Source organism: Peromyscus maniculatus, chromosome 20 (assembly GCF_049852395.1).
Source record: "Peromyscus maniculatus bairdii isolate BWxNUB_F1_BW_parent chromosome 20, HU_Pman_BW_mat_3.1, whole genome shotgun sequence".
Classification (NCBI taxonomy): domain Eukaryota; kingdom Metazoa; phylum Chordata; class Mammalia; order Rodentia; family Cricetidae; genus Peromyscus; species Peromyscus maniculatus.
The window spans coordinates 67,750,870-67,774,530 of NC_134871.1; the positions used below are offsets into that span (position 1 = coordinate 67,750,870).

A 23,661-nucleotide genomic window follows, 5' to 3' on the forward strand; every position below is an offset into this window, starting at 1 on the left:
AGGCAGAGCCAGGCGGATCTCTGTGAGTTTGAGGCCAGCCTGGACTACCAAGTGAGTCCCAGGAAAGGCACAAAGCTACACATAGAAACCCTGTCTCGAAAAACCTAAAAAAGAAGAAAAGAAGGAGGAGGAGGAGGAGGAGGAGGAGGAGGAGGAGGAGGAGGAGGAGGAGGAAGAAGAAGAAGAAGAAGAAGGAGGAGACCTCATTGGAAAAGACCTGTCAGAAAAGTCATTCAGTGCCAATGAGGGAAGGAAGTCCTGCAAGGCGGGGGGGGGGGGGGGGGGGGGGGGGGGGGGGGGGGGGGGCGGGGGACGACGACTTTGGGGTGTGAGACTAAGGGGCCTAGGGAAGTGAGTGAGGCCTTGCAGAGGGCTCCTGAGCAGCAAAGCTGTGTGCAGAGATGATACCGCCAATGCAGTTTCCAGTGAGTGCATAAAAACATTTTAATTTTGTATGTATGTGTGTGCTTGGTTGTGTGGATGTGCACCATCGGTACAGGAGCCTACGGAGGTCAGAAGAGGTGTTGGATCCCCAAGAGCTAGAGTAGATGAGAGCCACCAAGTAGATGCTAGGAACCAAACCCAGGTCCTCTTAGCCCCTGAGCCATCTCTCCAGATCTCTCCAGTAACTTTATAAATGGGTTCTTTTCTTTCTTTTTCTTTTTTCTTTTTTTTTTTTTTTTTTTTTTTTTTTTTTTTTTTTTTTTTTTTGGTTTTTTTGAGACAGGGTTTCACTGGTCTACAGAGCGAGATCCAGGACAGGCACCAAAACTAAACAGAGAAAACCTGTCTTGACAAACAAACAAACAAACAAAAAAGAACAAGACCACACAATGTCGTCTAGATTCTGTTAACATTTTCCCATTATGGGAAATCAAACAAACAAAAACAAAATCATTTCACCACAAATTCATTTCCTTAACAGTTACAGTGTTAGTGAGGTGCTCTATTTTGTTTTGATTTATGGTGCTAAATAGTAAATCCAGGAGCTCATGCATGCTAGGCAAGCATTCTGCCATTGAGCTACATCCCCAGCCCTCATATGTGCTTCTTTCCTGTTTTTTTTTTTTTTTTTTTTTTTTTTTTTTTTTTTTTTTTTTTTTTTTTGTGTGTGTGTGTGTGTGTGTGTGTGTGTTGGAATATTTTGTTTACTCCATCTATGGTGATTAAGAGTTTTGCTGGGTATAGTAGTCTGGGTTGGCATCTGTGGTCTCTTAGTGTCTGCATAACGTTTGTCCAGGACCTTCTAGCTTTCATAGTCGCTTGAGAAGTCTGGTGTTATTCTGATGGGTCTGCCTTTATATGTTACTTGGTTTTTTTTTTTTTCCTTTGCAGCTCTTAATATTTTTTATTTGTTCTGTATGTTTAGTGTTTTGATTATTATGTGGCGAGGGGACTTTTTTTTTTTTTTTGATCCAGCTTATTTGGTGTTCTGTAAGCTTCTTGTATCTTTATAGGTATTTCTTTCTTTAGGTAAGGAAAGTTTTCTTCTATGATTTTGTTGAATATATTTTCTGTGCCTTTGAGTTGGTATTGTTCTCCTTCTTCTACCCCTATTATTCTTAAGTTTGGTCTTTTCATGGTGTCCCAAATTTCTTGGACGTTTTTGTGTTACGACTTTTTTGGCTTTAGTGTTTTCTTTGACTGATGAATCTATTTTCTCTATTGTGTCTTCAATGTCAGAGATTCTCTTGCATTCAGTTGGTTATGCTTGCTTCTGTAGTTCCTGTTCTCTTAGTCAGGATTTCTATTTCCAGCATTCCCTCAGTTTGAGTCTTCTTTTTTGTCTCGATTTCAATTTTCAAATCTTTTTTTTTAAAAGATTTATTTATTTATTATGTATACAATGTTCTGCCTGCATGTATGTCTGCAGGCCAGAAGAGGGCGCCAGATCTCATTACAGATGGTTGTGAGCCACCATGTGGTTGCTAGGAATTGAACTCAGGACCTCTGGAAGAGCAGTCAGTGTTCTTAACCTCTGAGCCATCTCTCCAGCCCCTCAATTTGCAAATCTTGAACTGTTTCCTTCATCTGTTTAATTACTTTTCCTTGGCTTTCTTTGATTTCTTCCAATTTTTTGTTTGTTTGTTTTTCTATTTCTTTAAGGGAATTTTTTATTTCTTCTTTAAGGGAGTTTTTCATTTCCTCTTTTAGGGTCTCTATCATCTTAAAGTCATTTTTAGGATTGATTTCTTCTGCTTCTTCTGTCTTGGTATGTTCAGGTCTTGCAGGTGTAGAATCACTAGGTTCTGATGGTGTCATCTAGGTCTTTATGTTGTTGCCTGTAGTTTTGTACTGGTGTATATTCATTTCTTCCTCCGCTCGTTGAATGCGGTGTCTGTGTCTGAAGGTTCCTCTCTTGTTCTAATTGATAGTCTTGGTCCACTGGGAGTTCTTGGTCGAATCGGTGCTGTTGGGCTCTGTTTCTCCAGGAGAAGCTTAGTCCAATCAGTGTTAGTGGGTTCTGTTTCAGGGAGCAGCTGTTCCTAATTGGTGCATGGTAGGCTTATGGCTCTAGTGGTTGTTGGGTTCACAGGGGCTGGCTTTTGTTTGTTTGTTTTTTGTTTTTTGGTGAGGGAGTAGGGAAAGGTAGCTGTCTGGTCCCTTGAACTCCGATGGGTAGGGCCTAGGGGCTAGAGACCTGGTCTGCCAATCCGGAGATGGGGCCTTACCTGCTCCCAGTCAGTGTAGGGTGGGTTTATGATTCTGGTGATCTGGTTCAGTGGCTGGACAGCTCCTTCTCTTGCATTCTCAGGTCGCGGTTTGCTCATTCGTCAACTCCTCAGCTGATCTTGTTTCCTCAGACCACAGGTTCTGAAACCTCTCGAGAATGGATCTCGGCTGAGCAGGTTGATCTGTAGGGCAATCTCACCAATGCCTCCAAGTTGTTGGGCTTTGCAAGATCAGCAGCTGGGCCCTAGGTTGGCCTTGGACAGAATGTTGGGGTCCATTCTGGTCGCATCCCAAAGAGACAGCTCCTTCCCCGAGTGCTCAGATTCCTAGAACTCAACAACTCCTCAGACAATCCTGTTTCCACGAATCCTCAGCCTGAAAGCCTCTGAGTCCTCACCCAAATGCATCTCCCATATTTGCTTCTTAAAATGGTCTTCAGGCTCTTGGTAGATGACGGTTTAGAGGGAAACAAAAGTGGGGTCCTGCCTTAGGTGGCTGCCACTGCTTTGCTCTGTTCTTTGCCTACGAGACACTGGTGAAGAAGTCATGTCATCAGATGGCATCAGTGAACCCGGAGCTGTGATCACAAAGATGTGCCCAGACCCTGACCTGCTATCCGGCTGCTGCCTCTGCTTTTCTGAGGAAAGGAAAAAGTCGTAGACACTCTCCTCCCAGAGTGTTCTAGTCCTTGTTCTAAGTGGAATTATGTAGGGAGATGCTGCACTCTAGATTCCAGGAAAATGGAGCACACGTTTGCTTCAGGCTTGATAGAGGAGCAGCCATGGCTGCTGCTTCTCTAGCTCTTTGCCCATCAGTATACACAGCTGTGCCTTGTGCATTGCCAGGCTAGTGTGTGTATGTATGCTTCTGAAGGACAGAAACTCAACTACCAACCACCATAAGATACGTGGTCCTGCAGTGAGGCACCTCAAGGAACATGACCTGTGGGTCACAGAGGCCTCTCTTCCTACCCTTAAGTCCTGCTCCCCAGCTTTTGTAAAGAATGGCAGTTAAGCTGGGCGGTGGTGGCGCACGCCTTTAATCCCAGCACTTGGGAAGCAGAGGCAGGCGGATCTCTGTGAGTTCGAGGCCAGCCTGGGCTACCAAGTGAGTTCCAGGAAAGGCGCAAAGCTACATAGAGAAACCCTGTCTCGAAAAACAAAACAAAAGAAAAGAAAAGAATGGCAGTTAATATTCCAGGATACCCAAGATACTGCTAAATATCTCACAATGCACAGCAGTTCCCATGACAAAGAGCCATGTGCCCTTTGCTGAGACTGTATTACTGAGACTGATAGTAATCTTGGCTATTCCTCAGTCATTTCCTCCAGTTTTTGCGATTGTTATGAGCAGTCACACTAGAAGCAGTTTCTTTTTAAATGTTTAGAAGTTGTTGCAGTTCTTTCGGGAGGTGTAGAAACACTGTTCTCCTCCCTGTGTGAGAGGATCTCACCACAGTTCCCTCACTCAACACACGTGAGACATCTCACTGGAAGAGAAACCCCAAAGAACACAGGAATGCATTTTTCAATGTTTTATTATAAAAAATGACCCCAGCTCATTAGTGTTTAGTCTTTATTCTTTTTTTTTTTAAAGGTTTATTTATTTATTTTGCAGGCCAGAAGAGGGCACCAGATCCCATCACAGATGGTTGTGAGCCACCATATGGTTGCTGGGAATTGAACTCAGGACCTCTGGAAGAGCAGCCAGTGCTCTTAACCTCTGAGCCATCTCTCCAGCCCTAGTCTTTATTCTTAAGGTGGTGTTTCTATAAATAACCAGTGTTCTTCATCTTAAAAGTATACATAGTATTTTTATCTTGCCTGTATCTCAGTTTTCTTCTGGATAGATTACCCAGTAGGATATTCAGCATCATATGATGTACTGGATGACATCTGGTGTCTAGTTCAAATACATTGTGGTATCTTCTTTGTTCTTTGTTTTTGTTTTTGTTTTTTGAGATAGGGTCTCTCAAGATAATCCTGGCTGTCTTGGAGCTCACTGTATAGATGAGGCTGGCCTTGGACTCACAAAGATCTGCTTGCCGCTGTCTCCTGAGTGCTGGGATTAAAGGCCTGTGCCACAGTGCCCAGCCGTTGTATGCCTTCATCATATGTGTCTTTTGGTAGGTTTGTGGCCTGCTGTCTAGCCGAGGCTTCTATATGTGTACAGTTGCCTCCCCAGCGTCCACTCTTGTCCTTGCCTAAATCAAAAGTATCCAGGTCTATCAGAGTAGTAGAGTGTGTTGTATTTTAAAACTCTCATATGAGTTGTCTTACAATTACGGTCTATTCCCCGTTACTCTAGCCTTTGACAAATAGGTGGATGCCACTGAGAATACTTCATGGATCCCCTATGTGCTGTGTTCTCTGTCCACTTCATTACTTCTCGCCTTGCAAAAGTCCAGTATCTAATGTTAAAAGGTCCATCTCATGACCATGGAAACAAAACTCCACTCCACAGAGGGCACTGTGGCGAAAAATCACAACTGAGTGGGCTTCCCCGTGGCCTTTTTTGCGCATCAGTATTAGTCCTAGGTTTGTTTGTTTTTATCTTCAGACTTCGTAATACTTGAGGGAGAACATGATCGCTCATTTATGCTGCGAGACACAAAACCAAAGGCAAGATAGCTGAATGTGGGACAGAGCTGCCTCCAGGGGCAAAGCTTTGGGGCAACATGCAGCTTTGTGGGCCAGGCTCTGGTCCAGCAGACCCAGCTGCCCACTTGATGTAAATCCCCACTGTGCCTAAGGACTTCACTGGTAATCAGCGTGCCTCAGTAACCAGTGACTCGTGACTCCTTCTTACTGAGTGGGAAATGGAAGAGCAGTCTAAGGAATAATGCTCTCCTCACTACCTCCTGTTACAGCTTCTCTGTAGAAGACCTCACTATCACGTGCTTCCCTTCATCGGACACCATTTTTACTCATATCCACTACTGTCACTACCCTAAACCCTAAATTCGATTATACATTTCAAAGGATGAAGAAGTCTAAAGTATATTTTATTCCAAACCAGGTTTTCAAGCAATATCATGCCTAATTCTTGTACTTCAGTAATTGAGACAGACAAATTCAGGAGTCCCCAGGCTCTTCTCCAGTGTAAGGCAAGACTTTGGCTTTCTTTTTTTGGAAGAAGGTATGCGACGTGCTTTTGTAGCTGCATTACACTGTCCCAGCAATGAAACTGACCTGAGTTTTCTCAAGGATTTGAGGTGTCATGTAACTTCTGCATTCCTTTCCTGACCCATCATCTGAGTCTGCTGACACTCTCCTTAGGCACTCCAGCTTGTATGATAATGTTCAGATGCCTCCCTTAGTCATCACATGTTAGCCTGTAGGTTCCATTCACCAATGTTCTGCTCTCAGGGATGCATCTCAACTCCAGTTAGATGGAGACTGAGCATACACCATGTTTTCTAGAACTACTTAGATCCAAACATTGTCTCCATTACCAGTTCAGCAGTGGTTTATGAATTCAAACTCTGATTCACTAAGTAAACCGACAATAGCTAGCTGAAAGTGCCTCATTCAAGTTGTTACTGTTCATGGAAAATCATATTTTGAATGTAAAAGTTGTCTGATGAAAGAAAATTTGGAAAAAGAAAAATGTTCTGTTTTGAGGTTTAAAATGAGAAAGCAAGAGAAGCCATTTGTAATGAGTTGTCCCTGTGTGGCCTCAGCCTCTGACTCTAGTGCTGGAAAACTGTAGTCACTGGTGCCTCTTCCCTGAGCAGTACTGAGTGAATAATATCAACAATTTACTATTCTGATCTGTTTTTCACTTTATTTACTTTCAACTAACATGTTCATGTTGTAAGAATTTGATAAATTACAGGTGTTATGGGGTTACTGACTTACTCAGTTATATTCCAAGTCTAATAAAATAAATAAAAATAACTAAAATAAAAACCCCAAAGAGAAAAACTTCTTTCTAAAAACTGTAATAAAACCGAGTTCTATCCTGTTCAGTTTCCTCTGTGTTTAGCATCTTTCACAGGCACAGCACACTTGTTGCAACTGATGAACCAATATTGATACGCTATTACTAACTGCAGTCAGTAGTTCACATTATGTAGTCCTACAAGTTTTGAGACATGTATAATGTCATACATGTACCTACCATTACAACATTACTGAAGGATTTCACCTCCTTCAAGATCCTCCATGCTCTGCATATTCCTCTCCTTCCTATTTCAAGCCCCAAGTAACCGCTGATCTTTTATCTTCATAGTTTTGCCTTTTCCAGAATGTCAGAAAGTAGAATCTTATATACCAAGTATCCTTTTCAGACTGCCTGACTTGCTGAGAAAGATACATTTAAGGTTATTCCATATCTTTTTATGGCTTGATAATTCATTTCCTTTATTGTTGAATAATACTTTGCTGTATCAATATACCATGCTTTCTTTACCTATTTACCTCTTGAGAGATGTCTTGGTTTCTTCTAGTTTGGGGCAACCATGAATAGAGCTGCTGCACATATGTGTGTGCAGTTTTTTTTTTTTTTTTTTTTGTGTGTGTGTGTGTGTGTGAATATAACATAACTTGTTTAAGTAAAATAGGAATTCGATGTCTGTGGTAAACCCACATTTACCTGTTCAGGAAACTGTTAAGCTGTCTTTAAAGTGTCAACAATTTCTGCCAACAATGAATGGTGTTCACTAATGTTCAGTGCGGCCTTGCAGTATAGTGGCTAATTTTATTATTCTATTAATGAATACAGCTCAGGAGTCAGATATTAGGGTATAAACCTGTGGAAACAGAAGCAAAACCTCTTCCCCAATGTAACACACATCTTGGTTTCCATTCTGAGGTCAACACATCTCTGAAGTATACAGGCTGATTTAATTCAGTTTTTTTCTATTATCCAATGTCTCTCCAACAGCTGCCATTCCTTTCTCATTAGCATTCAAAAATTTAAAGTTAATAGAGCATTGTGTAATCTATATCTGGGGGTCTTTATTACCCCCTTTCTGTTTATTAAGCATTTCTTTTAAAGTGTAATTAGATCTTATGAGACAGGCCCACAACTAGCTGGGAGGGTTTGGGGTGAGTGGGGGGAAGCCGGCGGTGGCGGCTCTGCTGCTTTGGCGTGATCTGTGGCCCATGTTGGGTGTCAGATATAGCGACTACTTTTATTGTGCAATTAATAAATAAAGCTCCCGAGTCAGATGTTAGGGTATAAATCTGATATGTCTACAGAGTGATGGAAAAATGATCAGCTGACCCTCCTCTCCACCTTCCCAGATTGAAAAGGCCCTCAAATATTCCCAAGCCCCTCCATATTCCTTCCTGTGTCTCCCTATCTTCATGGGTCCACCAGAAAACTCTATGGTTTATTCTGGCCAGCTGAATGTGAACTCCACCCTCTGAATCAAAGTTTAACTCCATTGGTGGTCTCGTGGTGACAATATAAACAAACCTCCCACAACACTATAGTCTCATAATTATTTGGTATCATCTTTTCTTATCTGAGTTATTTGAAAGGCAGGCAAGAGTCTCTCACTCTTTTTCTCACAGCTCCTGATGACAGAACAAATGAGTGTTTTTTTTTCTTGTGCTTTTTTGCACCTCTATGTCTTTGATGAATGTCTGATCAGATTCTTTGCCATTTTTAACTATTTAATTATTAAATTTTAATTATTGAAAGAGGGTTTTTCATGTATAAATATTTTTAAAATTAGTTCTGTAATAGGTTTGAGCTCCCTACAACGTGTACATATTCAATGTGATCATATTCATCCCTCCCCCAACTCTTCTCAGATCTACCCCACCTCTTCCCTAACCACCCAACTTTGTGGGTTTTTTTTTCTCCTTTTAACCCTTCAATAACAATGTGTGCTGTCCAAACATTCTTGGAAGTGGTCTTCCATCTCTCTCTCTCTGTCTCTCTCTCTGTCTCTCTCTCTCTCTCTCTCTCTCTCTCTCCCAGCAGCTAACACTTGCCATTTGCTCCATGATTGGGATTTGTCCAGCTCCCCTCTCCATGATGGATTTGGTCTGGCCTTGGCTTGCATGGTTTTCTGGCATGCTATTGAAATTGCTGTGGATTGGTATCTGTAGTATCCTGAGGTGTCCAGAAGATGATTTTCCTTGTAGTCAGTCACCACCCCTGGCTCTTACATTCTTTCTGACCTTCTCTGGACGTGATTCTTGAGCCTCTGGGGCGGAGGGGTGACCTCTTTTTTTTTTTTTTTTTTTTTTTTTTGGTTTTTCGAGACAGGGTTTCTCTGTGTAGCTTTGCGCCTTTTCTGGAACTCTCTTTGGAGACCAGGCTGGCCTTGAACTCACAGAGATCCGCCTGCCTCTGCCTCCCGAGTGCTGGGATTAAAGGCGTGCGCCGCCGCCAGCGCCCGGAGTGACCTCTTATTTGTTGCACTTTGTCCAGTTGTGGGTCTCTGTGTTTATCTCCATCTTCTACAGAGAGAAACTTCTCAGATGAGGGTTGAGAGATGCATTGATCTGGTGGTGGGTGTGTGGGGGAAAGCAGTACAGAAAGGCAGGCATGAGGTGGGTTACCAGGCACGTCTGAGGGCTTCCTTTCCTCTACATTCTGGTCCTTTATCAGATAAACAATTTGCAAATACTTTCTTCCGTTTCACAGGTCGTCTTTTTTACTTTCTTGATGGTGTCATTTGCAACATCAACGGGTATAACTTTTCAGTCAAAGCGTCTCATTGCCCGTTCGCTTGCCTTCCTGTTGTTGGCAGCCGGAATGTGCAGGGCAGAGGCGAAAGTCAGCAGGAGAAAAAGAAGAGTGGAAAAGTCAGTAGAGAAACAAGAGTGGAGCTGACTGTGGCAGCTTTGAAGGAAGCCAAGGCAAAGGGCGGAGCCAAGAGAGCGGAGCGAGGGTCTGAGCCTGGGATGCGGGTGCCTCAGGGAGCACAAAGCCACTGTTCCCAGAGTTCCCAGAAGTCTCCCGGAGGTGCTTGCTCGCTTCCAAAAAACCCTGCAATCCTGCTGCGGTCGACCTGAGGAGGGGCTCTTTCCTTTTGGTACCCTGCTAGCTGGGTTAGCCCTCGTTTCTCTCATAGAAGTGATGCAGATGTGGGAGTTTTGTCGTTACTCTGTAAGAGACACCAGTGTTGGGTGTTTCTTAAAGGCAGGGATCTAATACAAAGTCTGGCACGCAGACTCCACATAAGATGTTTGTTGAAAGAGCGACAGAGGTGGCCAAGTGCGGAGGGGAGGATTTCAACAGTGGCAGGAGGTATTTGAACTCAAGGAGTCGCAGGCAGTCCAGGAAGTGAAAAGTTGGCTCAGTTGGAAACAAAATCAGCAACTACGTAATTTCTAACTCACCACGTACATGAGCCCAAGATAAAGATGCGGTCCCCGGGAAGCAATGCAAAAGCAGCCGAATTCTTAAGGGGAGGAGGAAGAGGAGGAGAGAGGCGAGCAGGGGAAGGCGGAGCCTCCTTGCCAGCTTTGGCCAGTGGAGGTTTGGAAGCTTCTCCTCCTCCCGCGGCTGCCTCCACCTGGCTCCTCCCCGTGTTCGCCGAGCTCCCCTCCCCCTTTCCCCAAGGACAATCTGCAAGAAAGCAGCGGCGGAGGAGAGCTAAAACTACCAGGCAAGAGGGAGGCCTTGGGTGGGGAGCGAGGGGCGAAGCCTGGAGTGCGGCGGGAGCGAACGTGCTGGGAGCAGGCGGTGGGGAGGACAGAAAGGACAGAGGGCCAGACGTGACAAGGCATCCGAAATCGCAGGCGAGAGGGGGATGGGTGCTGGGGACGCGTGAAGAAGCCGAGCCCCTCGCTTAACCTCCCAGCATTTGTGGGCTCAAGTCCCAGATGCACGGCCGGCCCGGGGTGCTCAGCTGCTTTGCACTTGGCTGCCTGACCCCCTCCCCTGGCACATAGCCTGTTCAAATTGGTGCACCTATGATGCTGCCAGCTGCGTTCCTGCTTCCTGCGTGCTTACACACACACACACACACACACACACACACACACACACACACACACACACACGATTCTGTATATTTATATTTAGTATCCGTGATTCTGTCCACATGCGTGTCACTGTGGGTCCTTAAAGGATGCGGGTGTCCGAACCGCATGCGTGTTTGTGTCCTATGCCTCTTGACATACAGATTGAGGAGGTGAGCCCTCTCTCACTGAAACTATGACATAGAGGCATCTAGGGGCTTCTACAGGTGATGAGCCTCCCAATCCGGTGATGAACTCCAGGAGGGAAAGAAAAGAGAAAACTCAGGGTTTTAAAGAGCAGCATAGTCAGATGTCTGCTTCTTTCTATTCTAAATTTTTAGGTTCCTATTTCTTGCAATCATGTAGTCTTTCTCAAGAACAACAGAAATTGAGAGGTTAACATTCTAGGTATATGTATGTTCATGTTGCTTTTCCATTTTGCCATTTTCTAAGTCCTAGGTATGCCTGAGTGTTTTTTTTTTATTTAAAATTACCATACAAGCTATTAGATATCATTATGACACTTTAGAACAAACTGTGTCTGAGTAGATCTCCCCACCACGCTGCTACCCCGATTTCTTCTTGCACTCCTTGGTCTCTTTTCCTCTTTTGTGTTCCATCTCCCCCCTCCCCCCCATACATCCTTCATCACCTGTTTTTGCACTCTCTTGGTCTCCTTACTAATTTTCTTACTCCCGTTCTTGGATATACAGGTACACTTTACAGGACAGGATCATCGTCTGAGAGAGAACATGCAGTTTTTGTCTTTCTGAGTCTGGGTCACCTCACTTAATATTGCATTATGCAGCCCGTCCATTTTCCCGAAAAATTAATAATTTAGATTTTCTTTACAGCAGAGTAAAATTCCTTTATGTACATGTATACCACGTTTCTATTACCCATTAATCTGTTGGTGGTTCTAGACTGATTCCTTTTCTTGTTTCCTTCCTCCCTTCCTCCCTTCCTTCCTCCCTCCCTTCCTCCCTCCCTCCCTCCCTTCCTTTTTTTTTTTTTTTTTTTTTTTTTTGGTTTTTTGAGACAGGGTTTCTCTGTGTAGCTTTGCGCCTTTCCTGGAACTCACTTGGTAGCCCAGGCTGGCCTCGAACTCACAGAGATCCGCCTGGCTCTGCCTCCCGAGTGCTGGGATTAAAGGCGTGCGCCACCACCGCCCGGCATCTTCCTTCCTTTTTAACTGTGATGCACTCAACCCAGGGTCTTGCCAGTGCTGCACAGCTGCGCTGTGTTCCCAGCCCTGAGTTTTTAGGAGTAGAATATGGAGCGCTGTCCATTCCCAAGCCCACTCTTCATACATGGTGTATCAGTTCATTGATGCTCTCCAGCACTTGTTACTGAGCTTCCCCTGTGGACATGCTCTTCATTGGGTAGGAATGTTTGTAAGTGTTTTGTCTGAATATATGCTTGTGTATGGCATGTGCACCTCGTGCTTGTGGAGGCTAGAAGATGGTGTCCAATGGAGATGAGTTACACACAGTTGTGAGCTGCCATGTGGGTGCTGGGAATTGAATCCAGGTCCTCTGGAAGAGCAGCCAGTGCTCTGAACTTCTGAGCCATCTCTCCAGCACTGGAAGTAGCTGTGAAAATGCTCATATTCCCCGCCTTGGAGGAATTTGCAGTCTAGTTAGGGGAAGTGCATCTAACAACAATGCAGCCCAGTGGTCAGGTATCGGGGACTACGGGGGTCCAGCCCCTCGACAGTCCCCTCCCAGGGTCTGGGAAGAATCTACAACCAGCTGATAATTAATCTTTGATGAAAAGAAATGAATCTATATACACGAAACTCCCTAGTCCATACACTTTATTATTCTGTGATAGTTCTCTCTCTACACAGCTTCTATTCTGCTCTCATGTCTAGCTCCTTTCTATCCTGATTTCTGTATATTTATCTACTGTCCCCTCTAGGTTCTCATCCATCTTGTTCTTTCCCATATCAGCTCCTCTCCCATCTCCTTCTCTCCCATCTAGTTCTTCCTCATCTGGCTCTTCCTCGTCTTCCATCTCATTCCACTAGTACTCTCTTCTAGCCCTTCAATCTAGTTCTTCCCCATCTCAGTTTGTTCCTCTCAAGTTCCTACCCATCTAGTTCTTCCATTCTCTTTTCTCTTCTCTGTCCTCCACTCTCCACGTTCTACCTAAGTCTCCCTGGAATCTAGTTATATCAAGCCCCTGGTCGATCAAGGTCACCAGGCTTGAATTCTACAGGGTCATAAAGGCAGGTAAGAATTTTTCCTCTGGCTGTGACCACCAGGCTTTCTTTAACAATCCAAAATGGGAGTGGTAAAAGAGGAGGTCAGCTGAGTGCTAATGACTGGTTAGCATATCACTGTTAGTCCTTGAAAGTGGCTAAAAGATATCTGATTCCAGAGAAAGCCTTTCCTGAGGCAGTTCTCCAAATACCTGGAATGTGTGTGTCCAGAGAGTGATCAGTCCACACTGTTAGCCCTTCTTAGGGAAAAGTCAATTGGGAAAACTATGAAGGCACACATGATTTTCATAACAGAATACAGCTGTTATATAACAAGCCAAATAACACCCAAAACTGCTTGGAATTTGGCTTCCTCTGGAGGAATTCCCTGATCCCTCCAGGTAGTGACTTTGCCATAACCAGCTGAGTTCTTATGATATATTCCTGGCCTGCAGCAGTCAGGAAGCTTTGCTAACAGGACACAGGGGATTTTAGGGTTTGCACACCAGCAGGTCTTCTGCAGCCCCTGCCCAGAGTTAGAGCACAGAATGCAAGAGGAAAAGGAGAGCATGGACATGCCTTTTCTTTTTCCCTCGCTGAGACAGGTTGCCAGGCTGGTCTTGAACTCTTGAGTTCTATCAGTCCGGAGTAGCTGGAACTACAGGCAAGTACACAGCTCCATGGGGATTTGAACTTCAATTCTTCATGTCATAAAATATCTTTGCAACCATTTAAAATATAGGACCCTTCATAGTTTGCTGCCATACATAAGTGAAAATGGCTGGGTTTGTCCTCCAGGCTGTAGTTTACTGACCCTTGGTCTGGTCTGGCCCTCCTATTAGTGTATAAGAAGCAATTAAAACGTCATTAAAGTTGTATTTAAATACTAAATGAATGATTATTTCCAAACAATATGTGACTTGTAGAAGATGAAGAAGGCTTTCAGGACCTCTGATGGCTAGTAAAGATTTAATAGGTTAAAAAGGGTGAGGAGGTGTAGCTTAAAAGGATAGAGTGAGGTGTGTATTTATGTATGGTTGGATGGCTGAATGGCTGGAAAGAGACAGGTTAGCCTGGCCAAAGGATGCAGATGGGATGAGCACAGTAATGCTCAGATGGCAGTGGACCAAAGGATCCATGGGTCGTGAGGAGGTTGAAGCGATATGCAGGAGCTCAGTCGTAGGAGCTCTGAATGCCAAGTCAAGAAGCTTTGGCCGGTCAGTGCTGACTTTGTAGTATGTTTGTGAACCTTTGTCTCTAACTGTGTGTGTCTGGTTTCGTGTTTGTCTCCCCACACGTGTTTTACTGGCACCTGTGGGTTTGTATGCTTACCTGACTTAGTCCCTATAAGCAGCTATCCCAATTTCCCCAGACGCTGGACGGAAGCAAACTTCCCTTGAGGTTCTTGTTCCTCTGCAGGGCTCCTCCTCCTTCCACCAAAGCCTCAGGGGCCTGCAGCCTTCTCACCAAAGTTTAGTTTGTGTTCCTAGTAAAGCGAAGAAGAGCAGTGCAAGCTACTGTGTTAAGGGAGATAAGCTCCAACTATTGCCACCAGGACTCAGGTAGAAGGAGGTAACAAGGATAGAAAAGGGGATGGGCAGGGAAGAGAAAAAGGAGGGGCAATAGGGTTTAGTGGCCGTGTTGACTCTGAGAGGCAGGTGAGACACATTTTTAAAGTAACAGGTTTTAGCCTGGGTAACGGGGAAGGATGGACCTATTGGCATTTTATGGATATAAAAGTATGTCTTGTGTTTTATATTACATATATATGGCTATATATATATGTATATATGTGTATATATATATATATTTATATATATCCTATAAATGGCTATATAAAGGTCTCCTCACAATACTGGTATGCTTGTGTTTGCGTGTGTGTGTGTGTGTGTGTGTGTATTTGTGTGTGTGTGTGTGTGTGTGTGTATTTGTGTGTGTGTGTGTGTGTGTGTGTGTGTGTGTGTGTGTGTGTGTATGGTAGACATTTTGTTACCCTTCCATTTGAATAGTATGTAATGTGAGGGGCAAAGCCCAAAGACAAAGGCTTCAGCAGCTGCTTAGAAAGCTGAGAGCGTGAGAGGAACGGGCAGAACTGCAGAAGGACCCTAACCCTTCATAGAATTGACATCTTTATTTTGTCCGGCTCTGCTGTGCCTTTATAAACCAAACACCAGTTCAGCTCCCAGTCCCGCAGCCTGGCTCACTCACGTCTGCGTCACTCCACGCTGCTCTTAGCCAGAAGCCAAGCTGCGCTCGACTGCTTGCTTCCTCATTGCTGGTTCTCTGTCAGGACCGCAAACCTCACCTGACTTAGGCCCTCTGCGGCACCTCCTCCCTTCATGAAAAGGGAGGACCCCAAGATGCACTCAGAGTCCCCCCTTGCTTTCTCATTTCGTTCAAGTCAAGTGCCCTTTCCTCTCGACCTCAGCCTGTTCTGAAGACTGGTTCCAGTTGGGGTGGGAGGGGACAGGGAAGGCTGAGCCAGGACTTATGTAGTCCTGGTCTAGATGACTCGGACACTTTAGCTTGTCACTCCGAGAGGGTGCGGCTCTCCTCTGGAAGACTTCCAAAAGCTCCGTGACTGCACAGCCGCTTTAGTGGGAGAGTCCGACTGAGTGGCTCTAGCCAGTCTAAGGCAGACGCTTCTTGAGCAAGTGGCACCTTGATCCATTGCATCTTAACTGACTAATTGTCTTGAATTCTAGAGTGGATCATGACCCATGAAGAGCATCACGCAGCCAAAACCCTGGGCATCGGCAAGGCCATTGCTGTGTTAACCTCTGGTGGAGATGCCCAAGGTAAGTGAAAGGGGACAGAAACATGGTTGCCATGAGCCTGGAGTTTCTTGACTCCCTCAGTCTGTGGACTAGAACTACCCTAATGTAGGTTCACACTGGATCCTGGATTTTCCTAGAAGTTCTGACACGAACCTCTATTTAGATATTGTTTGCTCTGCTACAGTTGACCTGAACTTTCGTAGAACTTTTATCCAAGTTTCTCTGGAAGTTAATGCTGTTGGTCCTTGAGCAGCATTGTTGAGAATTTGAGACGAGATTGTTGAGAAAGCAATAGATGGATTCATTTCAAGGACTTGGGAGACACTGGGAAAGGGAAGAGACTCAGAGTTGGTGTTGGGCCACCCAGCTGGGGTCTCAGGAAAGCGTCTCCACTCACCAGCGCCAGCCAGCGCTCTACCGTCCTGCTTCCTTCGGTTCCATTAGCCCTTTAAAAAACGGGAAGAGCATCCCTTAATCGCTACAGATGCAGTGGGGCTGGAGGGGCAGCAAACAGAGAGAACCTTTCTCTGAACAGAGTCTAAGAAACCGTAAAAATAAAGTATTTGGGAAAGATTAAAAGGGGGAGATGAATGTATGATTCAAGAACAAAACAATTCCCATTTTCATTTTTTTTTTATATGTTTGAGTTGATAGTATGCTGTAGAGAAGAATCTCTTTGAAGGGTTAACAGGACATGGAGACATGATAGACAAAGAAATGTAAGCTTTCCGAGGGTACTGGGTGACTTAGGATTGAGTACTAAGCACTCACTTTGTGCAGAGCCCAGTTGTGAAGAAGCCAACTTCTCTTGAGAGAGATCCTGTTTGTCACTGGGGTTCTTACTTAGGCACATGAATAAAAGTAAGCCAGTGTGCGCTGGCCATGTTGGCTGTGATAAGACCTGGTGAGAGGAACTGAGAAATACTTCACAAGAAAAATGCCTAAAAAAAAAAATCCAAAACCCAGCCGGGCGGTGGTGGCGCACGCCTTTAATCTCAGCACTTGGGACGCAGAGGCAGGTGGATCTCTGTGAGTTCAAGGCCAACCTGGGCTACCAAGTGAGTTCCAGGAAAAGCGCAAAGCTACACAAAGAAACCCTGTCTCGAAAAACCAAAAAAAAAAAAAAAAAAAAAAAATCCAGAAAGTGGATTGTTAATGAATAAAACGAATTATTGAGCATCGTCTGTACTCAGAGTGGCAGGTGCTAAGGAAGCATCTGTGAAAAAGATGATATTTGCTCTCATGGTATTTCTGTGTGTGTGTGTGTGTGTGTGTGTGTGTGTGTGTGTGTGTGCATGTATGTGGAGATTAGTGGTCACTGTTGGATGTCTTCCTCAGTCTCTCTTCACCTTCTTTCTTTCTTTCTTTGGAGACAGGGTCTCTCTCTGATTACATAATCATACCCCACATGGCTAGTGCGCACTGGTCAGCCAGCTCCGGGGATCCACCTGTCTTTGCCCTTCAGCACTGGGTTTACAGACGCATGCTGCTGTGCCCAGCTTCACGTGGGTGCTGGAATCTGAGTTTTTGACTGACTGAGTTATCTGCCCAAACCTTGTGCCATGTATTTTCTATTAGTGTATTTACAAACCAGGCTTTAAAATTTTTAACATATTTATATTATACTTATGATGTATGTAACAAATAAGAATGAATAGTGAAGAAACTGAGGGAGGAGGCTATGGCACAGAGGCCTGAGTCATCAGATTAGGGATCCAGAACCATGGTGGTGGCTGGAAATGCTTCTAACCCAGATTCTATTGCTTCTTCTCTATTGGTAGAATTCCATGCCAGTACTGTGATCTTTAACATACACCTTTTAGTGATGCACCTGTGTCCTGTGTACTTAGATGGTTAGGTCAGGAAAAGAGAGAACCTGGGGGAAAACCCATGAGACCATTTGAAAGGAATGAAAGAAAAGGACCTTCTCTGGAGAGGAGGGGAAGAGAGGATTGAGAGAAGGGAAGGGAGAGAAGGGAGGGGAGGGGAGAAGAAAAGAAACAGAGAAAGAGAGCCAAGGCCTCTGGGACTTTCCGAGAGTTACAGTATGTCATTTGTGAATCCATATAATGTGATTGGTGCATGTCAGGAGGGATCCAGAGAGATAGAAAATGAAATTCTAGGAGACAAGAAACTAGAACAGAAGTCTGAAATACTGCTAGACATCCTAGCTGAAGGAGAAGTCCCAATACAGTGGTGACTTTCCCAGAGACAGTGAGCTGGGCCTCGGAGGAGGAGAGCACAGGAAAGCTGCTTTTCCCAAGGGGCCAGAGGCATCATGGTAAAGCAAGCGTGACCTCTATAAAACCAACAGAAGCCACAGCTGTCATTCTTGGAGCTCAGCAAGGCCAGTATCTTGAAGTAGGAATATGGCCATTAATAGATGTCTTGAGCTCAAAAGTCAAGAATTCTGGAATGTTAGGCTGAATGGAATAAATACTAATTCACACTCCTTTTCTAACCCCAAAAGGCCACAGCCCCACTGATCATACCTCATTGAGCCTCCTGACATTGGCATATCCAGCCTTGGAAAGGACCTCAGCCATCTGTTCTAGCCCTCTGTCTCTAGGCCATAGCTCCAAATGTGTGCATATCCTGTTTTTAAAGGAGTACAGGACTGGGATTTTATTATCTCTCTGGATAGTTATTATAGGGTTTATAATTTTTAGTATACATCCGTTAGAAAGTACAATTCACATATAACAAACATTTGTCACGATTTTTAACGTTTCCAAAGCCCAGGAAGAAACTTGTCAGTACCAACTTCCCAAACCCTTGTGATCAGGTTGAAGATGTGGCTCAGTTGGTCGAGTGCTTATCTAGATGCGTGAAATACCGCACATCCTGGGTATGGTGGTGCACACCTGGAATCCCAGTCGGGAGGTAGAGGCAAGAAGATCAGAAATGCAAGGTCATCCTCAATGAGCAGTTTTTATTAGCTTCTATTTTCTGCCTAGTCTTGTGCAGACACCAAGACCCACCTCTTCTCCCTTTAGGATTCCCCAGAGGCTGCCATTGGCTGCTTCAGATTGCAAGCCTACAGCGTTCTTCAGAGCCCCTCCTGGTTGTCCCAGAATATCTCTTGCATGCTTCCTGTAATCCTATCCTTCATCTTGCTTCTAATAACTCATGCAGCTGCTCATAGAGGGTTATTTGGGGAAACATGGAACAGCCAAGAAAAGTCAGGCCAGGACTGGCTTAGGGCCAGACTAGGCTAAGCCATGAGGTTGGGTAGAAGAGACCAAGACTTTGGGGGCTCTGCCTTTAAACTCTACTTCCCAGTCTGACGTTTCCAGGCGCCTAGGGTTAGAGCACAGGAGACCAAAGGAGACCCTCAAACTATCAGGAAACACCCAGTCCGTGCGGCAGTGGGTTAGGTGGCCTCTGCAGATTGGCAGGACTGAGGTTGGGAAGTGGGGAGGGAGGGAGAGCAGGTCTTCCTTACCGTGGGGTTTTTCTTCTTCCCAAAGATTTGGATATTCCTGCCAACTAGTGCTTGTTTAACAGGGAAGACCTTTCAGGTCATGTCTTTTCTTTTGGGGGTCAGAAAGAAAACTCTACTGTGAGGACAGAGCAACAGTTCTTCATTTCCTCAGCTCACCCATGTGTAGTCCCGAGCTCTGGATGCAGGAAGGCATCCCAGGCTGTGTGGCAGCCCGGAGAAGCAGCAACAGTCTCAGGTCTGCAAAGGTTGTTTGGAGCTGGCTTTATTCATCTGTTCGGAAGTATCAAGGGCTCTGCCCTGATTCTCACGCTCCCTTCACACACACTGGAGCCTCTGAGAAGCCTCTCCCTGTGCAGGTTTTTGTTGTTCCAGATCATTCCAACTAAATATATGAACTTAGACTTTAGACTTTATGGAATTTGCCTCAGTGATGCCACGAGGTAGCTGTGTTCACAGGTGCCTCTGCTGACCAGCCCAACCCTTCCATCTTCATCTCAGATGCACTCTTAGATGCATTTGGAACAGCTCCTGCTTTTGGAAATGGTTCTTTTGGCTTCTAAGGTGTTGCTAAGCCCTGCTTCTTCTTCTTGTATCTGTCTTCCTACCGTTTATTAGCAATCACAGTCACTTCTCAGTTCAGCGCCTTGTTCTTTGCCTTTCTAATCATCTATGTTTTCTCTTCCAAGTTGGTGTGCATGTCCTGCAAGGACTTTAATTTCAGCACATCCTGATGTGAACATACCATCCCCCACACCTACCTTCCCAAACCAGGCATGCCAGTTAAATGCCCAGTTAATGGCACTTCAGTTTACCCTTTGCCTACGTCCGAAGCGGGGAACCTCTCTCTTCGGGGTGTGGAATCTAATCACCTTGCCTATTGGATCCAAGTCCCTTTCTTTGTTCTCTGAGTGTCTTCTGTCCACTATCACTTTTGTCCCATGTGCCCCTTTCTAGTGAGGCCTCCTCCTGTCTTATCTTGGATGCCAGAAGGTCCCCTCTTCCCAGTGACCCCTCTACCTGGCTGCCTGTCACCCTGCTGCCAGAGCCCTTCTGATATGGAATGCAAATCTTATCATGTCCCTCAACTCTTGAAATTCTTAGAGATTCTTGATTATCTGTAACTATTTTTGTGCATGAGAGAGTCAAAAGCCCCTTTAAGAATCATGAGCGATATGGGCCTTCTCCCAGACAAAACGTTATGGCCATTAAAACTTTCATATAGTTTTATGGAGCTTATGGATTTGCTGAAACTGATCACACACCCATGGATCCCCAGTTAAACCCAGACCTACAGAATAAAAGTCAGACTTCTTCAAATGGCATGTGGGCACCTTCCTCCTCCAGCATTCTCTCTCCTCACTTTCTCTTCTGCTTTCTACTCTTGATGATACTGAATTACCTGAAGTCATTTCTTGGCCCCCACCTTCCTACAGTTTTTCCTGCCTAGAAGGGTCTTCCTCAGTTGTCTATCTGACAAAAAGAACAGGAAATAGTGTTCTAGGTTTCAGGACAAGTGCTGCAGTTTTGGACCACTCCTGACAAGCTCAGACGTCTGCTCATATTGCGCTTCCCTGCTCCTCTCCCTTAGGGATCATTATACCTCTGTCATTTTTTACGTCTTGGGATGGTAGTTCTCACACTATATCACTCACTGCTGTACCCTCAGTGCTCAGCACCATGTCAGGACCATGTGTGTCCTGTTCATCTTTGTTCAAGGGCTGAATGGACCCGCAGTCTGACTTGGAGCTAATAACTAAATAATAGATACTATGTAAGGGGTGAGGTAGAAGAGAGGAAAAGAAAGAAAAAGGAAAGCTTATTCTTATTCTATTCTAAGCAGCTCTGGATTGTTCAATAGTTTGCAATGGTTTTCAGTTTGGTACTGCACTGGTTCCAAGAGTAACAGCCCCCGAGTGTTTGGGGGATTATGATCTTTTTCCAGGCAGGATTTAAGAATCCTATGATACCTTTTATGTTGAGAGAGGGTGGCTACTGCAGTTTTAGAAACTGACTTACTTTGTCTCTGAGATGTGCAAGCATCATCATGAACCCTGGTGATGTTACAAGGCAGGACAGTGGGGCGTACATGCCTCACCAATCACAGCTGGGTGGCACACGTAGAGATGTGACAACTCCAATGGTAGCTCTGTGTGTGCGTGTGTGTGTGCGCGTGCTTGTGTGCATGTGTGTGTGTGTGTATGTGTGTATGTGTGTGTCCCCATCCCAAAAGAATACACTCCACCATACAGTAGTAAACATATTTAGAAACAAACTGTATTCCATCAGATCACTTAGCCATAGAAAAGCCATGTTTCCCCATGAACAGCATCCTAAAGCTGGATGTCTCTATTCAGTGCAGAAAACAAGGGAAACCCAGTGAAACCGCTGTGGTTAGACGGACTTGCCAGTCTAGAGTGCTGATGTGGACATGTGAGGACTTGGCTTCAAATCTGAACTTTGGCCTTATGGCCTTGACACCTTTGAGCTTCCATTTTGAAGTCTGTGAAATGGAGGAATCTCCAGGTTATGGGAGAGATTAAATAGACACTACGTGACCAAGTCTGGTGGTTCTAACTTACAAAATGCATTGGAGGAAGTGCTTGCTTTTTTCACTGCTGTTATTCTCAGGACGCCCTAGCAGGAAGAGGTCTGGGAAGGCCCAGGTTTAGGGGCTGGAGGGAAGTGGACGGGGTGTCTGGAGCTCCATTAGCTCTGGATGCAGTCACTGAAATGGGGGAGGGCAGAGGGCTTGGGTGAGAGCAGTCCAGATTCAGAGCAAACCCTACCACAGGACTAACTCCAGTCTTCAGCAGGACGTAACTATGCATTCCAGGGCCGCGCTTCTTCGGAGTGACCTGTCCCTGACTTTCTCCTCCCCTCCTCACAGGTATGAATGCTGCTGTCAGGGCTGTGGTTCGAGTTGGTATCTTTACAGGGGCACGCGTCTTCTTTGTCCATGAGGTTGGTTTTCACTTTGTTCTCTGCCTAACCTGCCTCCCCCCCTCCCCCCACCTCCTCACCTCCTAGCTGACTTGCTGTGTTTTCTTGTCCTTGGCTTTCTGTCTCACTGAGTCATCCCTTCCCACTTTTGATTTCTGAAAACTGGGTCCTCACATTGCCTGTTGAATTTAGAAGAGGAAATCCATAGAGAAAGAACCGAGATGGGATGTCTTTTCCAGAAAGTTTAGTATAACCGAGGGGAGAGCCCAGGCAGGCAGGGTCTCACTGTGTTTGTGGGTTTTCCTAGCTTTCTGAGGTTCCTGCTCCTCCTTGGCTCCCTTTGCTCCGTCCTCTCATGCCTCGCCCACTCTTCTGTGCCGTCTGTTTGTCCTTCTGCCAAGTTTGGTAGTTTTATGAGAAGTCCTGTTTCTTTCCTCCCTCCCTCCATCCTCTTTTCTCCTTAGGTTACCAAACCAGCTGTCTTCTAGTTCTCCTGGGAACATCTTGGAGGGCATGGGATGAGGGGGAAAAAAAGAAATTAAGATGGAAGGGTATTTTGATATTTCAGGAATGGGAGAAAGCCAGGCATGGTGGCACACACCTTTGATTCCAGTACTCTGGAGGCAGAGGCAGGCAGATGTCTGTGAGTTGGAGGCCATCCTGGGCTACATAGTGAGTTTTAGACCAGCCAGAGCTACACAGTGAGACCCTGTCTCAGAAAAGAAAAGAATGGGAGAAACTGGAACATCAAAAAGGTTGACATGCCCCTCTTTGGACCGATTTACTAAATATAACATCCTCATGGTCATCCAGGGGTCATTACTGGAAGGGTATGGCTTGAACCTCCTCCTAGGGAAGCTGTCTCAGTCTTGGCCATCCAGAGAGTGCTTAATGGAGGCTTAATGGATATACTGTTCCCTTCAGGGTTACCAAGGCCTGGTGGATGGTGGTGAGCACATCAGGGAGGCCACCTGGGAGAGCGTTTCCATGATGCTTCAGCTGGTATGTCCCGGAGAGCTCGTGTTCTCTGTACTGACCTCGTCTCATCCCACTCCGGTATCCCAGATTCCCCGCCACTTGGTTCAGTGTGGAGGGTTTCGGTGACAGATGAGGCTTATATTTGCCCTTTACTCTTTGCATTTGAAAACATCATCCTGGCTTCTGGCAGAGGTGAAGGGGTGGGAAGGTGGTTCTGGGATGGCTTGCCCTTTATAGAAAGGTCATAGCAAGACTTCTGCCCCTGGCACATCATAGGCAAGTTCTGCTCTGGGGTCACGGGGAAAATCTGGCCCTGAAAATAACCTTAGAGGACTGACGCCAGCAGCCTTGAGCTCAGCCAGTCCTCATGTGACAGAGGTGACAGCCTGAAACTGGACTATTTAAGGGAGAAAGGGAATCGAGACCGTCCTGCAGCGTCTCAAAGAATCCCAGGGACACTGGTTTTTTTTTCTATCTACAGCCCTCTGTAATTATTCCATGTTGTTCAAGTGTTCTAAGATGTGTCCAGTCTGGGCTAGCTTAGAACCATAATCCTTCACTGGTCCAGTCAGAAATTTGTATTTGTTTCCTGTTCCTTACCTAAATCCACTAAACGTTCCATGGGAAGCCACTTACTATGAAGTTGGTCTGGTGAAGTTCCCATACAGGCAATAGTGCCCTCCACAAGGTGGCCTGAGAATAAATAATCATTCTCTA

At 45.3% G+C, this 23,661-nt stretch overlaps 1 protein-coding gene across 6 annotated transcripts in view; it reads left to right on the top strand.

Annotated features, from left to right (window-relative positions):
* Pfkm (phosphofructokinase, muscle) overlaps nucleotides 1–23,661 on the top strand; it is a 46,566-nt gene that overhangs the window by 10,276 nt on the left and 12,629 nt on the right. For 4 of the 6 annotated variants that reach the window (XM_015993235.3, XM_076556704.1, XM_076556706.1 and 1 more), the window contains exons 4-6: nucleotides 15,510–15,602; nucleotides 21,914–21,987; nucleotides 22,891–22,968. In XM_015993235.3, coding sequence (XP_015848721.1) covers nucleotides 15,510–15,602; nucleotides 21,914–21,987; nucleotides 22,891–22,968 — 245 coding nt within the window. Of the gene's footprint in view, nucleotides 1–10,000; nucleotides 10,247–13,409; nucleotides 13,469–15,509; nucleotides 15,603–21,913; nucleotides 21,988–22,890; nucleotides 22,969–23,661 lie in introns of those variants that run through there. The other 2 variants (XM_076556707.1, XM_006974356.4) reach the window with 2 other exon arrangements.